Below are 17,500 nucleotides of genomic sequence, written 5' to 3'. Positions count from 1 at the left end.
CATAGATCTCAAATGGAAATGGATCTCAAATTCTCTGCACAATGGGTCAAAAAAGGCCCATACCTAGTCCCATTACTATGAATTTCAGAGTATCATGTAGAACAATAAGATAATAAAAGCTTTCCAGATAAGAACTTTTGAAGGTAATCACTAAAAGAATAGAAACAAGGTGCATAATTTCTAAACCATTAGAAGAAAGAAAATGCAAGAAGAAATAATAAATCTGTCAAAGTCAGGAAAGAAAAAAGACAAAATATGGTAGATTGAAAACATGAGATTATATGGTAGGAATAAATCCAAAAGGCCCTAGGGTTGCCCCTGCCTTTGGCTTCAGGTTGAGGTGCAGAGGAGCAGAGGGAAGGTTCCCCAGGAGGAGCGGATTCCTCTAAGTCAGCCTGTCACCATTTAAAGGTTTGTTGGTGAAGGTGGGAATAAATGAAAATCCTTATACATGGTCGGGGAGAAAATAAATTGGTGATGTCTTTTCAGAGCAGTTTGACAGTATCTGTACAATTAAAAACTTTAAGATAGTTGTGTCTACTCAGCAATTCTACTTCTAGATATTTAACCAAGAGAAATATTTGCTTCTTAGCACAAACAAGTATATATAAGCCTATTCACATCAGCATTATTTATAAAAGCCAAAGATACGTATAAACATCTCAAAATGCATCACCAAGGGAATCATTAAATAAAGTGTGGAAATCTGTACTCTGGAACACCATGCAGCCGTTAAATGGGAGGTGGGCAGCCGCGTGAGAAAATCCTCAAGACCCATTTTTAGGCAGAAGCATGTTACAGAGAAAATTCTGTGTTTAAAAAAAAAAAAACTTCTCTACTTATGTGTGTGTATTCTTATAGGTATATAAATATATCTGAAAAGACACATCAAATTTCTATTTCTGGGCTCGGGGGCTGGAAATTGGATAATTTACTACCTTCCCCTGACCTATCATGCCTGAGCTATAGGTGAGGATACACCTTAAATCAGTGACGAATATGGTGCCCTCTCCCCCACAGCCATGTGCACGACTAAGGGACAGAGGAGGGTAGTGTCTCTTACCTGGCACCTAATAATCCACGTAAGGACTTTTTCCTTTTCATCTGCACAATCTGGGATCATTGGATTTTGGAAGCGCTAGTGCCCGAGGAAAGAACCCACCCACCAGGGAAGACAGTTTTGGTTCTGTTTCAGTTTGAAGATGAGATTGAATCCTGGCTGATTTGGGCTCCTCATTATACCACTAGGTAGGGGATGTGGGTAATTGTACTTTTGGGGGTGACTGATTCTTATTAAGAAGGGAAATAGGTCTGTTGCTTCACGATGGGGAATAAGAAGACTGAGCCTGGAATTCATGAGACTCTGGGGTGCCAGATAGCACTCACATGTCCAATAATATAATGGTCAATGGTGCATTGTGGTGACCCAAGATAGACGGGACCATAAGGACTTGAATGCCGTAGAAATGAAGTTTGGGGTCACCCCACTCGGTAGAAGAATCCTGACCAGCTGAGGTGCTGGGAGAGGGTAAGGGATCATGGAAAAGGTAGTGGAAGAAGGAAGCTATGATTGTCAACCATGAAAGAAGTCTCAGAGACAAAAGGAAAAAAAAAAAGGTTACTTGCAAAGAAGTTGTAAGGGCATGACTAATCATTAATATTTATATTTAATCTTTTCTTACTATAAAAATTTAAATCCCACCTCAGATCAAAGAAAGAACTTTCTCTGGAATCATCGCTGAATGTATATTTAACTAAATTCTCATTTGTTGTGCTCTTTTGTGCGTGGGTTCCTAGGAAGATAAAGACAAATGTCTGTTTCAGATCTGTTTAACATGTACATATCATGATTGATAATGTAAACAGTAAGAGCCTGTGTGTTACAATTTTTGAGAAAGATTGAATAACAATATGGATAATAAATATATTCACAAGGAATGAGTACGAGGGATATAAATTTAACTGCTTAGCTGAAACTAAAAAAAAAAAAGTTGTAAGGGAATCAGACTTTGGGAGGACAGGCTTACCAAAGAAAACCACACCAGGTATTCAAAGGAAAATACTGCACAATATCCAGTTTTAACAAGTTTTCATCAGTCTGCTCCTGATGGCAAAACAGAACTTCTCTCACATGATTAGCCTGTGCACAAAAGGTCATGACAGATCTTAAGGCATCAGTATTGCAAAGGCAGGGAGAAAGTTGTTTTTCCTAGGGAGTCAGCAATTTATGGGAAATGCTCAAAGTTTCATTTATTTTTGGGACTAGAAGGAGAACTGTTTTGTGTGTGTATGTAAAATCCACATGCAGTTTATCAGCAGAAATCCTGTCAATTCTACCTTCACAGTATTTCAGAATCAAAACATTTCTCACCACAACCAAGCACAAACCACCATCATCTCTCACCCAGCTATTACAATGGCTCTTACAATATTTTAAAATTTTCTTGGAGTATAGTTGATTTACAATGTTGTGTTAGTTTCAGGTGTACAGCAAAGTGATTCAGTTATACGTATATATATATTCATTCTCTTTCAGATTCTTTACCCATATGGGTTATTACAGAATGTTGAGTAGAGTTCCCTGTGCCATACAGCAGGTGGTCCTTGTTGGTTATCTATTTTGTATATAGTAGTGTGTGTTTGTTCATCCCAACCTCCTAATTTGTCCCTCCCCCCCACTCTGGGTTGCCACTCTGGTCCCCTTTCATGAAATTCACAACACAGTAGTCACATTGTTACAGTTAAAATGTAAATCAGTTCACTCACTCCTCTGCTCTGACCCTTCCTCCAAAGCCTGCCCCTCTTAAGAGTAAAAACAAATCCGTGACAATAGCCTACAGGCCCTGAAGAATTGGAGCTCCAGGTTTTCCCACTATGATTCATCTACTTCTCCCTCACCTCCTTCAGACTTTTGCTCAGATAATCATCTTCCCAGTCTAGGCTGTTCTTGACATCCTAGTCTTGACAGCCTGTTAAAAATTGACCTTATTTTACCCACTTCCTTGCTATATTTTCTTCCACAGCACTTATCACTGTGTAACATTATATATATTTTACTCAATATATTTTTATTATTTATTTATTTATTTTTGGCTGCGTTGGGTCTTCGTTGCTGTGTGCGGGCTTTCTCTAGTTGCAGCGAGTGGGGGCTACTCTTCATTGCAGTGTGAGGGCTTCGCATTGTGGTGGCTTCTCTTGTTGTGGAGCGTGGGCTCTAGGCTTGTGGGCTTCAGTAGTTGTGGCACATGGGCTCAGTAGTTGTGGCTCGCGGGCTCTAGAGCGCAGGCTCAGTAGTTGTGGCGCACAGGCTTAGTTGCTCCACAGCATGTGGGATCTTCCCGGACCAGGGAGTGAACCTGTGTCCCCTGCATTGGCAGGTGGATTCTTAACCACTGTACCACCAGGGAAGCCCACAATGTGTATTTGACAGGCCACAAACAGGCTGTTTTAGTTAGCATAAAATTCAAGTTAACTCATGAAAAAGCCAGAATGACTTCCCCATACCTCAATATGTGAAAATTTCTTTTATCAACACCCAGTAAATACTTGTTGAACGGATGGGTAAATGCTTGGATGAGTGAATGGAGAAACATACCATGTTCTTTGTGGGAAAGATTCAATAATGCAAAAATGTTGATTATCCCCAATTAAGGTGTGAAACTAATACAGTACTGGGGTCGACACAGACATGAAAGACCCAGACCCCACTCCCAGGAAGGACTTGCTGCCCAGTTGTGGGGAGTGTAACCTGTGCACACAGCCACCTCCCCTGAGGTCTCGCCCCTGCTGCGGTGGCAACATCTGGTGACTGAGCAACGTCGGGTAATAAAGGCCCTGGTTCAGCCCAGTGATGGGCAGCTCTGACAGGCAGTGCGGTTGGGTTGGCTAAAGGTTTGTGGGGTCTTTGCATCTGTTTAACTTCTTCCTCTGCCCCCTCCTTCTTCTTTCCCCATCCTTTCACAGATGTTGATCCCTAATAAATAGACTGCACCCCAAACTGGCTTCCAAAACCCCAACCTGTAACGAATACTAATTAAAATACCAAATACCAAATACAAGCAAAGCAAGAAAACAAAACAAAACTGGAAACGACCTAAATGTTTATCAATAGGGAAAAGCTTAGTCAATAAATTATGGCACAGATTATGAAATGAGATGAAGATGTAAAATGAATAAAGGACATTTATGAACTGATATGATAAAGTGTTCCTGATACATTGTTAAATGAATTTTAAAAAGCAAGTAGCAGAACACAATCCCATTTAATTAGAAAATAGAAACTGAAATGTATTTGCTTTCCTTCCTCCCCTTTTAAGACACTAAGAATCCTTCTTACTGTGAAAAGATTGTGTGTGTGAATTCAGAGCAGCCCCCTTAGAGGGATTTACGGAGTTGACAGGATTAAATTGAATCCCTTTCGTGAGGACAGTGTATGTGAAGAGAGCCCAGGCTAGGGTGTCCGGCAGCACTGGGCTGGAAATCTGGCTCTTTTGCTTACCAGGTGTGAGATCTTGGGCAAGTCACACGATGGCTCTGAGCCTCAGTCCATCATCCAAAATTCCTCCCAAGATTCTTGTGGAAATTGAATGGTTAATGCAAGTGTCTGGCACAATCCTCATCAGATTTGCGTGCTCAATAAATTCTGTTCTTTCCCCTGGCTTCTCCCCTCCCATTCCGGCCAGGAAATCCTACTCTCCACCACCCCCTTCCCTCCTTAGGGAAGGGAGCTGGCCAGAGCTGGGGGAGCATGATGGCTGAGGCCCCAGAGGAAGCTCAGATGCCAGGGACCCCGGGTCAGGATTGAGCAAGAGCAGAGCAATGGGCTCCTCTGGACCCAGGTTTGCAGTGATGGAGACACCAACAATTCTGAGGTCTTCAGATGCAGGAAGTGAAAGGAGGTGTGGGGCAGACTGCACCTCTGGTTCCTTCTGGTCCAATGCTTCTCTCCCAAATGGTAAAATTGAGGAAGTCATGGGAGCTCAAAAGAAGCGGAAAGGGAGTAGACACTCCCTGCAAGAGGAAAGCAGAGCTGGCCGCATATCCAGCTGCCCCGTGCACACCACGTCTGCCTGCGTTTTGATTTCAATTCCTTCTTGTTATTTACTGCCCCAATCAGGGAAACGGGAGATTCCCAGATTATAGACTCCTGGTCTTTCAGACACAAAGACCAGCAGGTCTCCAGTCACTTAGGTGGCTCCTCCTTCAGTCACCCCCATCCCAACTCTCCAGGATTTAGTTTTTTCCAGCTCTGGTCATTGCTGCACAAAGAACTCAAGAATCATAGCCTCTGGACTTTTCACAGGTAACCAGGTTGGGGATGCAGGTGAGACTAAGGGGTTAGGGAGGATGTCAGAGAAAGCAGGGAGAGGGGACTGTGGGTCTTAAGTGAGACTGAATGGGAAGATATATAAGGGGGCAGCTTGGGGATTTAATGACCGAGTGGAGATTTTAGACTATTTTCCTTTCACTGGATGCAGATTGAATTATGGCAGCCACAACCTTAGTCACAAACTGAGACTCACACTCAACCCCTTCTGTAGCCCAGTTCCAGCCCTGTCTTCAGCCCCCACTCCAGCCGAACCCCATACCAACCCCAGTTCCTCCTTTAACCGCAATGGCATCTTCACCCCCAGAGTCAGCTTGAACCTTTGTGGGGTTTTTTGCTGTGCAGTGCGGCATGCGGGATCCTAGTTCCCCAACTAGGAATCGAACCTGTGCCCCCTGCAGTGGACGGGGAGTCCCAACAACTGGACCACCAGGGAAGTCCCAAGTCAGCCTGAATCTTAACGCCAGCCCCCACCCAAGCTTGAACCTCAACTCTCTCCTGTTTCCAACTTCAGCACCAAGCTTAGGTCCAACTCCATCCATGGCTTCAACAGGAGTAGTGACCCCAATCCTAGCAGGAGACGCAACCTCGATTCCAGCTCCCAGTGTTAGACCCAGTCCTAGCAATACGTTTAGCTCCAACTTTACCTGCACTGTCAACCCCAAACTCAACCTGACGCTAGCTCAAAGCCCAATCCTGACCCCACTTCTGACCTCAGCTGCAAAGCCAAGCCCATCCCTGTTGCTAGCCTTGACCCCGGGCTTCTTCTCAGCCCTCATTTCTTCCCTTATCTCCAGCCCTGCCCGCGGGTCCTACCTGGTCCCAGCCTCCGTCTTTATCCCGGCTCCTTCCCCAGCCTGGACGCTGGCCCTGCCTCTGCTTCAGCTCCGACAGCCTCAGAGGCCGTGTTGGTCCAAACATGTCAGTGAAGTATGAAGACCTCCAGTACTTGGAGAGTGAGAAGAAAAGCCAGGGGTTTACAGATGGTAAGATGAATGGGGAAACGGCCTTTCCTAAAATCTCCTCTGAATATGTTTAGAAGGATTTCTGCGGTCGTGTCATGTCTGCACCTCTACTATATGTACTGGTGGGGTCTCTCACTCTGAAGGGGAGGCCCTGGGGACCCCAATATAAACACGATTCAAGGTCCACAGCGGTCCTGGCTTCCTGTGCTCTGGGGAAGGGCATGAGAGTAAACCCATTTTCTTTCTCTCTCTCTTTTTTTTTTTTTTAATTTTGCCATTTAAAAGATTTACTGGCTATTTATTGTAGCTATTATGGACAAATCCAGGAATAACAAAAACATAGACCCAGATTAATTACACTGAAGGATATTGCTAATATTGTCCTTTAAAACCATTGCAGCCATAATGATTGTTGCCTCCCACCCTGGGCATGTTAAAAAGCACCTAGTGTACATTTTCCAGAATTTTATTATTCCTTCTTTTATTTCCAAAGTCTTTTTTTTTTAAATTAATTAATTAGTTTATTTATTTTTGGCTGCGTTGGATCTTCGTTGCTGCGTGCGGGCTACTCTTTGTTGTGGTGTGCAGGCTTCTCGTTGCGGTGGCTTCTCGTTACAGAGCACAGGCTCTAGGCATGCGGGCTTCAGTAGTTGTGGCACGTTGGCTCAGTAGTTGTGGCTCGCGGGCTCTAGAGTGCAGGCTCAGTAGTTGTGGCGCATGGGCTTAGTTGCTCTGCGGCATCTGGGATCTTCCCGGAGCAGGGCTCGAACCCGTGTCCCATGCATTGGCAGCCAGATTCTTAACCACTGCGCCACCAGGGAAGCCCTTATTTCCAAAGTCTTGAGGAATAACTTCTTCATAGAGCCTTTACCTTAATGGCCAACAGTAAATCTCTTGTCTCCTATAGATATGCCCTACTTGTACTTCTGCTTATTAATCCAGAGGTCAGCAGTGTGTGTTCCTTATGGGCAAGTGCAATGTGCCCCACATTAGTAAACCCATTTTCTACCTTGTTTTCACTGATGAGTGTGAGCCTGCTAAGGTAGTCACTCTCTCTCTCCCTGGGTCCTCCTGCCTCATGTCCCAGCTCTGATGATAGGACCTTATACATCGCCATCATCCCCTGTCTGTGTGTCTTTGTGTACATGTGTCCCCAGGGGTGTGAGGGGCCCGTGTGACTGAGCACTTGTGCTGGTCCATGAAGGGTCAGTGGCCTGGACGTCCCCTCGCCCACAATTCTCCTTGTCCAGCCTCCTCCCTGCAGGTCCCCGTGGCCCTATCCTCCTCCCAGTCTCTCTCACGTCCTGGACCCTCCTCGTCCTGACACCCTCTCCTCTTGCAGGGCTGCCTGCCCTCGAGACCTTCCTGCAGCGGCTCCTCTCCGGCACCCGCTCCTTCCTGCTCTCCCTGGGCCTCAGCCTCCTCCTGCTGGTCGGCGTCTGTGTGATCGGATCCCAAAGTGAGGGGCACAGGGTGGGCAGGGAAGAGAGAGATAATGGGGTGCGGTGGTGGGGGCACTGGTGGCGAGAGTGCTAAATGAGGATGACTGCTGGCCCTGTCACTTATCAGTTGGGGAATGAGGTCAAATTACGTCCCCTCTCTAAGCCTTAGTTTCCTCACCTGCCATATTGTATAACAATAGTGCCCATCCCTTTGGGTGGGGTCACGCTGTAGGGACCCAGTGACACAATGCATGTCAAGCGCCCTGCCCAGTGCTGGCACAGAGGGCCTGATAACCCTTAGCACTGATTGTCTCATCCGCCTGATCAGATTCCAAGTTTCAGAGGGACCTGGCAACCCTGAGAACAACTTTCAGCAACTTCACTTCAAACGCTACGGCTGAGGTCCAGGCACTGAAATCTCAGGGTGAGCCTGGTATGGAAGGGGCTCTGGACTGGGGTGGGGTGCGGAGGGAGAGGGGGAGGAGCTGACTCCTGAGCCCTGAGTCCCTGTGTTCTCCAGGTGGAAGTTTGCAAGAAATGATAACATCTCTGAAAGCTGAGGTGGAAAGTCACAAGCAGGAGCTGCAAGCAGGTGAGAGACCCTCCGGGAGAGTGTGTGGGGGGGGGTGAGTGGGGGGGGCGGAAATGGGAGCGGTCACGTGGTGCTGAGTGCCCTCCCCTCCAGCCCGTAGCTTGAATGACAAGGTGCTTTCTCTAGAGAGCAGCCTGGAGAACCAGCTGCAGGAACTCAAAGCAGGTCAGGCCCCTGCTCCCCTCCACCTGGGCATGAGGCGCGTGGGAGGGCAAGGGGGTTCCTAGGCGGGGCCCCGGGCGTGGACCTCTGGTCTCCAGGGACTCAAGGAGCAGAAGCCACACCCAGGGCACTGTCCCCACTGCCCATCCGTGTGCGGCCCAGGTTATTCCGAAATGCTCCTGCGAGTCCAACAGCTGGTCAAGAACCTGCACTCCCTGACCTGCAAGATGGCTGCTCTCAAGAGCAATGGTGAGGGCTGCACGGGGTGGGCCGGCCCCAGTGTCTGCCCACTCCCCCCTGGACAGCATCTCAGACCCTCCCCTGCCCCGGCCCCTTAGGCTCGCAAAACAACTGCTGTCCTACCAATTGGCTGGAGCATGAAGGCAAATGCTACTGGGTCTCTTCCTCGGGGAAGCCCTGGCCCGAGGCTGAGAAGTACTGCCAGCTGGAGGACGCCTACCTGGTGGTCATCAACTCCAGAGAGGAACAGGTGAGGCCCCTAGAGCGCAGGTCCAAGACACGTCCCATTGAAGAGAATGGTTCTCAGCCTTGGCTACGTATTGGCATCACCTGGGGAGCTTTTAACAACCACCGCCATCTGAGCCAGACCCTCAGAGGTTTAATTGGCCCCGGGCGTTGGGATAAACACCCCGAATCTCCTCGACGGGTTTAATGAACAAAGGAAGTTCAGAACTGCTAGTCCAAGGAGTTGGCAGGGTGGGGAGAAGTCACCGCTGCCCTTCTTTTGTCCCAGGATTTTGTCCAGGCCCATATAGGCTCCTCCTACACCTGGATGGGCCTCAGTGATCTGGATGGAGTCTGGAAATGGGCGGATGGGACGGACTATGAGACCAACTTCAAGTGAGTGCCCCGGGTTTCTGTGCCCCTCTTCCTCGTTCAGCTCGGCTCCTCCAGGGTCTGACCCTCAGCCCCTTCTGCCTGACCTGGATTCTGTGCCTCCCTAGCTGGCTGTTGTCCTCTCCCCTCAGGAACTGGAAGCCAGGCCAGCCGGACGACTGGCAAGGGCACGGGCTGGGTGGGGGCGAGGACTGTGCCCACTTCCACCCCGATGGCAAGTGGAATGACGACGCGTGCCAGAGACCCTACCACTGGATCTGCGAGGCTGGGCTGAGCAAGGGCAGCTAGGGGAGTGGACCACCTGGCCGAGGAAATGGCGGGGCTGGGGAAGGGGGACCTTGTCCTTGTGGGAGAGGAATAAGCCCTGGGAGATTGGAGCACTGCCATTGTTTTGCGTTGGTTTTTTTTTTTCCCCCTTAACTTTTAAAAGATTATCTAGAGTTCCTAAGGTATTTTTTAAAAAATTTTCTGCTTTATTGTGGTATAATTGACGTACAAAATTGTAAGATATTTAAAGTGTACATCGTGATTTGATACATGTATACATTGTGAAAGGATTCCCCCATCTAGTTAATGAACGTATCCATGACCTCACATATTTATCTATTTTTTTTTAGGTGAGAACACTTAAGTTCTACTCTCTTAGCAAATTTCAATTATACAATACAGTGTTATCAACTATGGCCACTGGGTTTTTTTTTATTTTTTTATTAAAAAATATTTTTATCTTATATTGGAGTATAGTTGATTAACAACGTTGTGTTGGTTTCAGGTGTACAGCAAAGTGATTCAGTTATACATATACACGTATCTATTCTTTTTCAAATTCTTTTCCCATTTACGTTATTACAGAGTATTGAGCAGAGTTCCCTGTGCTATACAGTAGGTCCTTGTTGGTTATCTATTTTATTTTATTATTATTATTTATCTATTTTAAATACAGTAGTGTGTACACGTCAATCCCAAACTCCCAATCTATCCCTCCCCCCAACCCTTCCCTCCTGGTACCATAAGTTCGTTCTCTAAGTTTGTGAGTCTGTTTCTGTTTTGTAAATAAGTTCATTTCTATAATTTTTTAAAGATTCTATATATAAGCAATATCATATGATATTTGTCTTTGTCTGACTTACTTCACTTAGTATGATAATCTCTAGGCCCATCCATGTTGCTGTGAATGGCATTATTTCATTCTTTTTAATGGCTAAGTAATACCCATGGTATATATGTACTACATCTTCTTTATCCATTCATCTGTCGATGGACATTTAGGACATGTTGCTTCCATGTCTTGCCTATTGTAAACAGCGCTGCAATGAACATTGGGGTGCATGTATCCCTTTGAACAATGTTCTTCTCCAGATATATGCCCAGGTGTGGGATTGCTGGATCTTATCGTTGCTCTATTTTTAGTTTCTTTCTCTCTCTCTCTCTTTTTCTTTTTTTTTTGGCTGTGCCACGCAGCTTGTGGGATCTTAGTTCCCCCACCAGGGATCGAACCTGGGCCCTTGGCAGTGACAATGTGGAGTCCTAACCACTGGACCACCAGGGAATTCCCTATTTTTAGTTTTTTAAGGAACCTCCATACTGTTCTCCATAGTGGCTGTACCAATTTACATTCCCACCAACAGTGTAGGAAGGTTCCCTTTTCTCCACACCCTCTCCAGCACTTATTGTTTATAGACTTTCTGATGATGCCCATTCTGACTGGTGTGAGGTGGTATTTCATTGTAGTTTTGATTTGCATTTCTCTAATAATTAGTGATGTTGAATATCTTTTCATGTGCCTCTTGGCCATCTGTATGTCTTCTTTAGAGAAATGTCTATTTAAGTCTTCTGCCCAATTTTTTGATTGGATTGTTTTTTTTTTTGATATTGACCTGCATGAGCTGTTTGTAAATTTCAGAAACTAATCCCTTGTTGGTCACATGGTCACCGTGTTTTACATTAGGTTCTCAGAACTTATTCATCTTTTTTTTTTTTTCAAAGGAAGGTGTGTCTGTCTCTTTTAACAAGTTACTTTAATTTTTATTTATTTACTTATTTATTATTTATGGTTGTGTTGGATCTTCGTTTCTGTGCGAGGGCTTTCTCTAGTTGTGGCAAGCGGGGGCCACTCTTCATCACGGTGCGCGGGCCTCTCACTATCGCGGCCTCTCTTGTTGCGGAGCACAGGCTGCAGACGCGCAGGCTCAGTAATAGTGGCTCACGGGTCTAGCTGCTCTGCGGCATGTGGGATCTTCCCAGACCAGGGCTCAAACCCGTATCCCCTGCATTAGCAGGCAGACTCTCAACCACTGTGCCACCAGGGAAGCCCAGAACTTATTCATCTTATAGCTGAAAGTTTCTACCCTTTTACCAACCTCTCCCTGTTCCCCCCAACTCCCGGCCCCTGGCAACTACCCTTTTACTTTCTATCTGTGAATGTGACTTTTTTTTTTTTTTAAACAGTCTACATGTAAGTGATACCATGCAGTATTGTCTTTCTCTGTCTGCCTTATATTACTTGGTATAAATGCCCTCAAGTTCCAACCATACTGTTGCAAATGGCAGGATTTCCTTCTTTATCATGGCTGAGTAATATTCCATCATTTTATATATACATATATATAATGGATATATGGTAGAATATTATATTATTCTTTATCCATGCATCCACTGATAGACACTTAGGTTGTTTCCATATCTCGACTATTGTGAATAATGCTCCAATGAACATGGGACTGCAGATATCTCTTTGATATCCTGTTTTCATTTCCTTTGGATATAAACCCAGAAGTGGAATTGCTGGATCATATGGTACTTCTATTTTTAATTTTTTGAGGAACTTCCATATTGCTTTCCATACTGGCTGCACCAATTTACATTCCCACCAACAGTGCCTAAGGGTTTCTTTTTCTCTACATCCTCACCAACTTCTGTTTCTTTTTAACCTTAAAAATCAGCTTTATTGAGGTGTAATTCTTACCCAATAAAATGCACCCACTTAAAGAGTAGAGATCACTCTTGACAAATATGAATACCTAGGTAACTACCACTCCAATCAAGATAGAACATTTTCCATCACCCCCCAAAGTTCCCTTATACCCCTTTGCAGTCTAACCCACTTATTTGTCCCCAGGCAGATAATGATCTGCTTTCTTTCACAGCTAATTGGTTTTGCCTACTCTAGAATTTCTTATAAATGAAATAACACAGTATATACTCTTTTGTGAAATCTGATGTATTTCATGTCACCTGATTTTTAACAACCTTAAAATGGCAGAATGGAGAAGCTAGGTGAGGTCTTGGAAAGTCCTATGTTATTGTGAAAAGAGCATTTTCCTTTCATATAGATTTGAGTTCAATTCTTTTTCTGTCACTTAAAAGTCAGGTAAACTTAGGGTAATAAGGAAAGGTAATTCTTTCATTTCTTTGAAGATCCCAGAGTTGTTGGGAAAAGTAGATAAGATCCCAGGTGTATTGGCTAGCTATTACTATGTAACAAACCACCCCAATGCTCAGTGGCTTAAAACAACAAGCATTTATTATACCTCACAAGTCTGTAGATCAGCTGGGTGGTTTTTTGGTCTGGCCAGGCGTGGCTCTTCTTAGCTGGACTGGTTCATGCATTTGTGGTGGGTTGGCTGGGAGCTGACTGGTCTAGGATAGCCTCTCTGCCGTGTCTGACATTTGGCTGGCTATGGGCTGGGGTAATGGGGATGACTGGACCATGTTAGGCTAGCCTGGGCTTGTTTGCATAGTGTTTGGGCAGGGTTCCAAGAGAGTAATTTGAAGAGTTGCTGGGACTCTGGAGCCTTAGGTTTGGAACTGAAGCATCACTTCTGCTGTATCCTATTGGCCAAAGTAGATCACAAGGCAGCCCAGATTCAGAGAGTTGGGAAATAGACTCCACCTTTTGATGGGAGGAACTACAAAGCCATATTGTGGAGAGAATAGGTATAGGGAGGGGTGGAAATTGCTATTTTTCAAACAATCTAGCATACCAGGGGAAGCATGTCAGTCATGGAGAAACAGCTCAAAGCTAAAGATTCCCATTAAGAGAGGACAGGACCCATTCATTACTGTACTGGTACCAAGAAAACTGCCTGGCATATAGGAGTGTCTCAATTAATGTTAATTAAAAATAAAGAGGGTGATGTCAGAGGGAAGGTATGGGAAAAACAAAATTTAGCTCCCAGGAAGCAGCACCCTTTCACTTTACCCTGCCCACCAGCATCACATGAAAATCATCAGGATGGAGCAGAGAGAGGTCTTGATGGAAAGCTCTCTGAGGGGACCTGGAACTGATGGGTCCAGAAGACACTGACCAATATGCAAGAGATTCCATAAGGAGCAGCAGTACCCAGTGAGTTCTGTGGGCACAAAATACTGGAACCCAGTGTAGCCAAGGGCACAGAACATTAAAACCATACCAATAATATTCCAAACCAGTAACTGCCAGGTCATTTCCCTCATCACTTTATGCAGTCCTACTTAATTAATTCTTGTTCTGCTGGATGTTGGGTCAGCATTCAAGTCTCATGAAGTTCTCTGTGTCTAGACTAGAATAGTCCTGGAAATCCTGACTCAGCCTAATGATGGAACTGACAGTTATCTAAGCAACATCTGCTCAGAAGCCCATACTCCTGAGTGTGTCCCTTGAAATAATAGTATTTAAAAATACTTGGTACCATGCCTTTCCTGAGGCTTTCAGACTACCCTTCTTTGTTGAAGACATTTTTTTAAACCACATAGCTACTAACAGGGTCTTCAGGCCAGAGCAGAAGGAAACAGAAAGCTTACAGATTGATAAGGTTGAATGGCTACAGTTAATTTATTATAATAACCATCAATATCATAATGGAGAATAATGTTATCTGTTGAACATAATACAGAACTATTTTATGAAGATTTGCTGTATGTTTCCCAAAGAGGAAGAACACTTTGCGGTCAATGAGGGCACTGACAAATCTCCAGCACCTTCCAATCTGTAGAGTGTACAATCTCTGAAACATTTATATTACCATTAACATTTTGCCAGTGCATATTAACCTAGGGATGGCTGGATTCCCTTTTGATTGAACAGCTCTTCCCATATAGCTCTTAAAATAGTGGTGAGATAGTTAAGAACATGCTGCACACCAAATGAACCTTTTTTGTTTGTTTGTTTGTTAACATCTCTCTTTCTCTAAAGGAAAAGAAAAAAATCTTTGTAGTGATCCAGTGACCTTCTGGGGAACCCCCGAAATCGTTTAGGGTAAAAGACACCTTCAGAATTTTATTTTATTTTTATTTATTTATTTATTTTTAAAAGAATTGATGTATTTAATTATTTATTTATTATTTATTTTTGGCTGTGTTGGGTCTTCATTGCTGCGCGCGGGGGCTACTCTTCGTTGCGGTGTGTGGGCTTCTCACTGCAGTGGCTTCTCTTGTTGCAGAGCACGGGCTCTAGGTGCGTGGGCTTCAGTAGTTGTGGCACACGGGACTCAGTAGTTGTGGCTCGGGGGCTCTAGAGCACAGGCTCAGTAGTAGTGGCGCATGGGCTTAGTTGCTCTGCGGCATGTGGGGTCTTCCCGGACCAGGGCTCGAACCCGTGTCCCCTGCATTGGCAGGCAGATTCTTAACTGCTACACCACCAGGGAAGCCCCAGAATTTTATTTTTCTGAATTTAAGGTCTGATCTTGAGAAGGCAAAATTAAAATTTATCAGATAATTTGGGACTTCCCTGGTGGCGCAGTGGTTTAAGAATCCACCTGCCAATGCAGGGGACACAGGTTCGATCCCTGGTCCGGGAAGACCCCACATGCCGCAGAGCAACTAAGCCCGTGCGCCACAACTACTGAGCCTGTGTGCCCTAGAGCCTGCACGCCACAACTACTCTGCCCACATGCCACAGCTACCGAAGCCTGCATGCTCTAGGGCCCACGTGCCACAACTATTGGGCCCATGTGCTGCAACTACTGGGCCCACGTGCTGCAACTACTGAAGCCTGTGCGCCTAGAGCCCGTGCTCTGCAACAAGAGAAGCCACTGCAATGAGAAGCCCACGCACTACAACGAAGAGTAGCACCCCCTGCTTGTTGCAACTAGAGAAAAGGCTGCACGCAGCAATGAAGACTCAATGCAGCCAAAAAAATAAAATAAAATAAAAATAAATAAATGAAAGTTATCAGATAAGTTGATTACTTGATTAGGGTTGTAACATGAATGCTGGAATAAAGAATGGTTGAGATTTCTACAAGGGTGACAGTGAAATATTTAAAAAATAAAAATAGCAGAAAGTAACACAATTGTAAGAAACCTTAACACATTCAGCAGTGAGGAACTTTTGCTTGCTGGTTTTAATAAGCAAGGATGTAATAAATTCAGTATAAAGCACAAAAAGTTATTGTGATGAGATATATAGTCTCTGCTCTCTCAACAGACCAAATAGATGATGATGACTTTTACTATTTCTTGTTTAGAGCAGACCAATTTGTTATTTTAATAGAGAAAAAATAATTTTTAGCCTTGCATTAATATAATATTTGGCAGGAAAGTATTCTCATACTTTAAAAAATGTTATTAATAAACTCATCAAAATAAAACCAATCTTGCCAGTTTTAATACATTCCATTCCTTCTTTTTAGTGCCATTATTTATAGGTATTATATAAAGTCCAAGGAAAATAAATTTCATTTCACAAACCTTCTACAACTTTTTATCCACCCAGGTTTTACCCTTCATTATCATCTTGCACATTCTAGAACAACTAAACACTTTAGGGAAAAAACTACTCTTTTTATTCCTTGATTAAAAAAATATCACGTTTTTTTGCATACACACTCCTATTTCTTTGCCATCATTGTTTCAGATAGTCTCCACCACTTTGATTAATTATAACTGTCAAGGTAATAAATTTCACAGACAAAGCTGGGAGGCAGGTGATTGAGAACTGTGTGTTATATACCAGGTCTAAAACTCCAACAAGACTCATGATCACACGACTACAACCCCCTATAGCCACACGCATTCCTTTTACACTTTTTAAAGTGGCAAAATGATTGTTTTAACATAACCCAAGTCAAGAAATATGAAGAGTGTGAGATTTCCTTGAAGTGTCTGAATTTTTGTCCTACTTGTAAGCTAATGAGCTAGTCTGCCATCACTTTATAGGTACGAGCAGAAGATCTGACACCCCTCGGTCAGACATAAAAGACTTTATTATTCACAGTACAGCAAACAGCATGAGCCTCATGTTTGTTTCAGTTCCCTTGTCTTCCAAGCCCAAGGGGGTGACTCAGAGGGACCCCAGTGAATGCTGCAGATGCAGTGAGTTTGCATCACAGCAGAGGTACACAAATCTTTTTTTTCTAATTGAACTATAGTTGATTTACAATATTATGTTAGTTTCAGGTGTATAGCAAAGTCATTCTGTTATATATATATATATTTTTTCAGATTATTTTCCATTAAAGGTTGTTACAAGATATTGAATATAGTTCACTGCACTATACAGTAAATCTTTGTTGCTTATCCATTTTATGTATAGTAGTTTGTATCTCTTGATCCCATACTCCTAATTTATCCTTACCCCACTCCCTTTCCCTTTTGGCAAACGTAGATTTGTTTTCTATGTCTGTTAGTCTGTTTCTGTTTTGTATATAGACTCATTTGTATTATTTTTCGGATTCCACATATAAGTGATATCATATAATATTTGTCTTTCTCTGACACTTCACTTATAGTATGATATTCTCTAGCTCCATCCATGTTCCTGCAAATGGCAATATTTCATTCCTTTTCTATTCCATTGGGTATATACTACATCTTCTTAAGCCAATTGACTGTTGAGGGGCACTTGGGTTGTTTCCATATCTTGGCTATTGTAAGTAATACTGCATGTATCTTTTCAAATTAGAGTTTTCGTCTTTTCCAGATATATAGCTAAGAGTGGGATTGCTTGATCATATGGTAGCTCTATTTTTAGTTTTTTAAGGAACGTCCTTGCTGTTTTCCACAGTGGCTACACAAATTTACATTCCCACCAACAGTGTACAAGGGTTCCCTTTTCTCCATACCCTCTCCAACATTTCTTATTTGCAGAATTTTCGATGATAGCCATTCTGACCAGTATGAGGTAATACCTCATTGTGGTTTTGATTTGCAGTTCTCTAATAGTTAGTGATGTTGAG

At 43.9% G+C, this 17,500-nt stretch overlaps 1 protein-coding gene across 5 annotated transcripts in view; it reads left to right on the top strand.

The window, feature by feature from the left end:
* Positions 1–5,043: 5,043 nt before the first annotated feature.
* CLEC10A (C-type lectin domain containing 10A) overlaps positions 5,044–17,500 on the top strand; it is a 34,713-nt gene continuing 22,256 nt past the window's right edge. The window contains exons 1-10 of one of the 5 annotated variants that reach the window (XM_059907259.1): positions 5,044–5,302; positions 6,124–6,312; positions 7,634–7,750; positions 8,062–8,157; positions 8,254–8,325; positions 8,419–8,490; positions 8,650–8,736; positions 8,826–8,977; positions 9,242–9,348; positions 9,477–10,006. In XM_059907259.1, coding sequence (XP_059763242.1) covers positions 6,246–6,312; positions 7,634–7,750; positions 8,062–8,157; positions 8,254–8,325; positions 8,419–8,490; positions 8,650–8,736; positions 8,826–8,977; positions 9,242–9,348; positions 9,477–9,633 — 927 coding nt within the window. In that variant the 5' untranslated portion in view covers positions 5,044–5,302; positions 6,124–6,245 and the 3' untranslated portion in view covers positions 9,634–10,006. Of the gene's footprint in view, positions 5,303–6,123; positions 6,313–7,633; positions 7,751–8,061; positions 8,167–8,253; positions 8,326–8,418; positions 8,491–8,649; positions 8,737–8,825; positions 8,978–9,241; positions 9,349–9,476; positions 10,007–17,500 lie in introns of those variants that run through there. The other 4 variants (XM_059907260.1, XM_059907258.1, XR_009499522.1 and 1 more) reach the window with 4 other exon arrangements.

Source organism: Balaenoptera ricei, chromosome 20, assembly GCF_028023285.1.
Source record: "Balaenoptera ricei isolate mBalRic1 chromosome 20, mBalRic1.hap2, whole genome shotgun sequence".
Classification (NCBI taxonomy): domain Eukaryota; kingdom Metazoa; phylum Chordata; class Mammalia; order Artiodactyla; family Balaenopteridae; genus Balaenoptera; species Balaenoptera ricei.
Note: the sequence above shows the minus strand (reverse complement) of the source record. Positions and strands in the feature narration are given on the sequence as shown.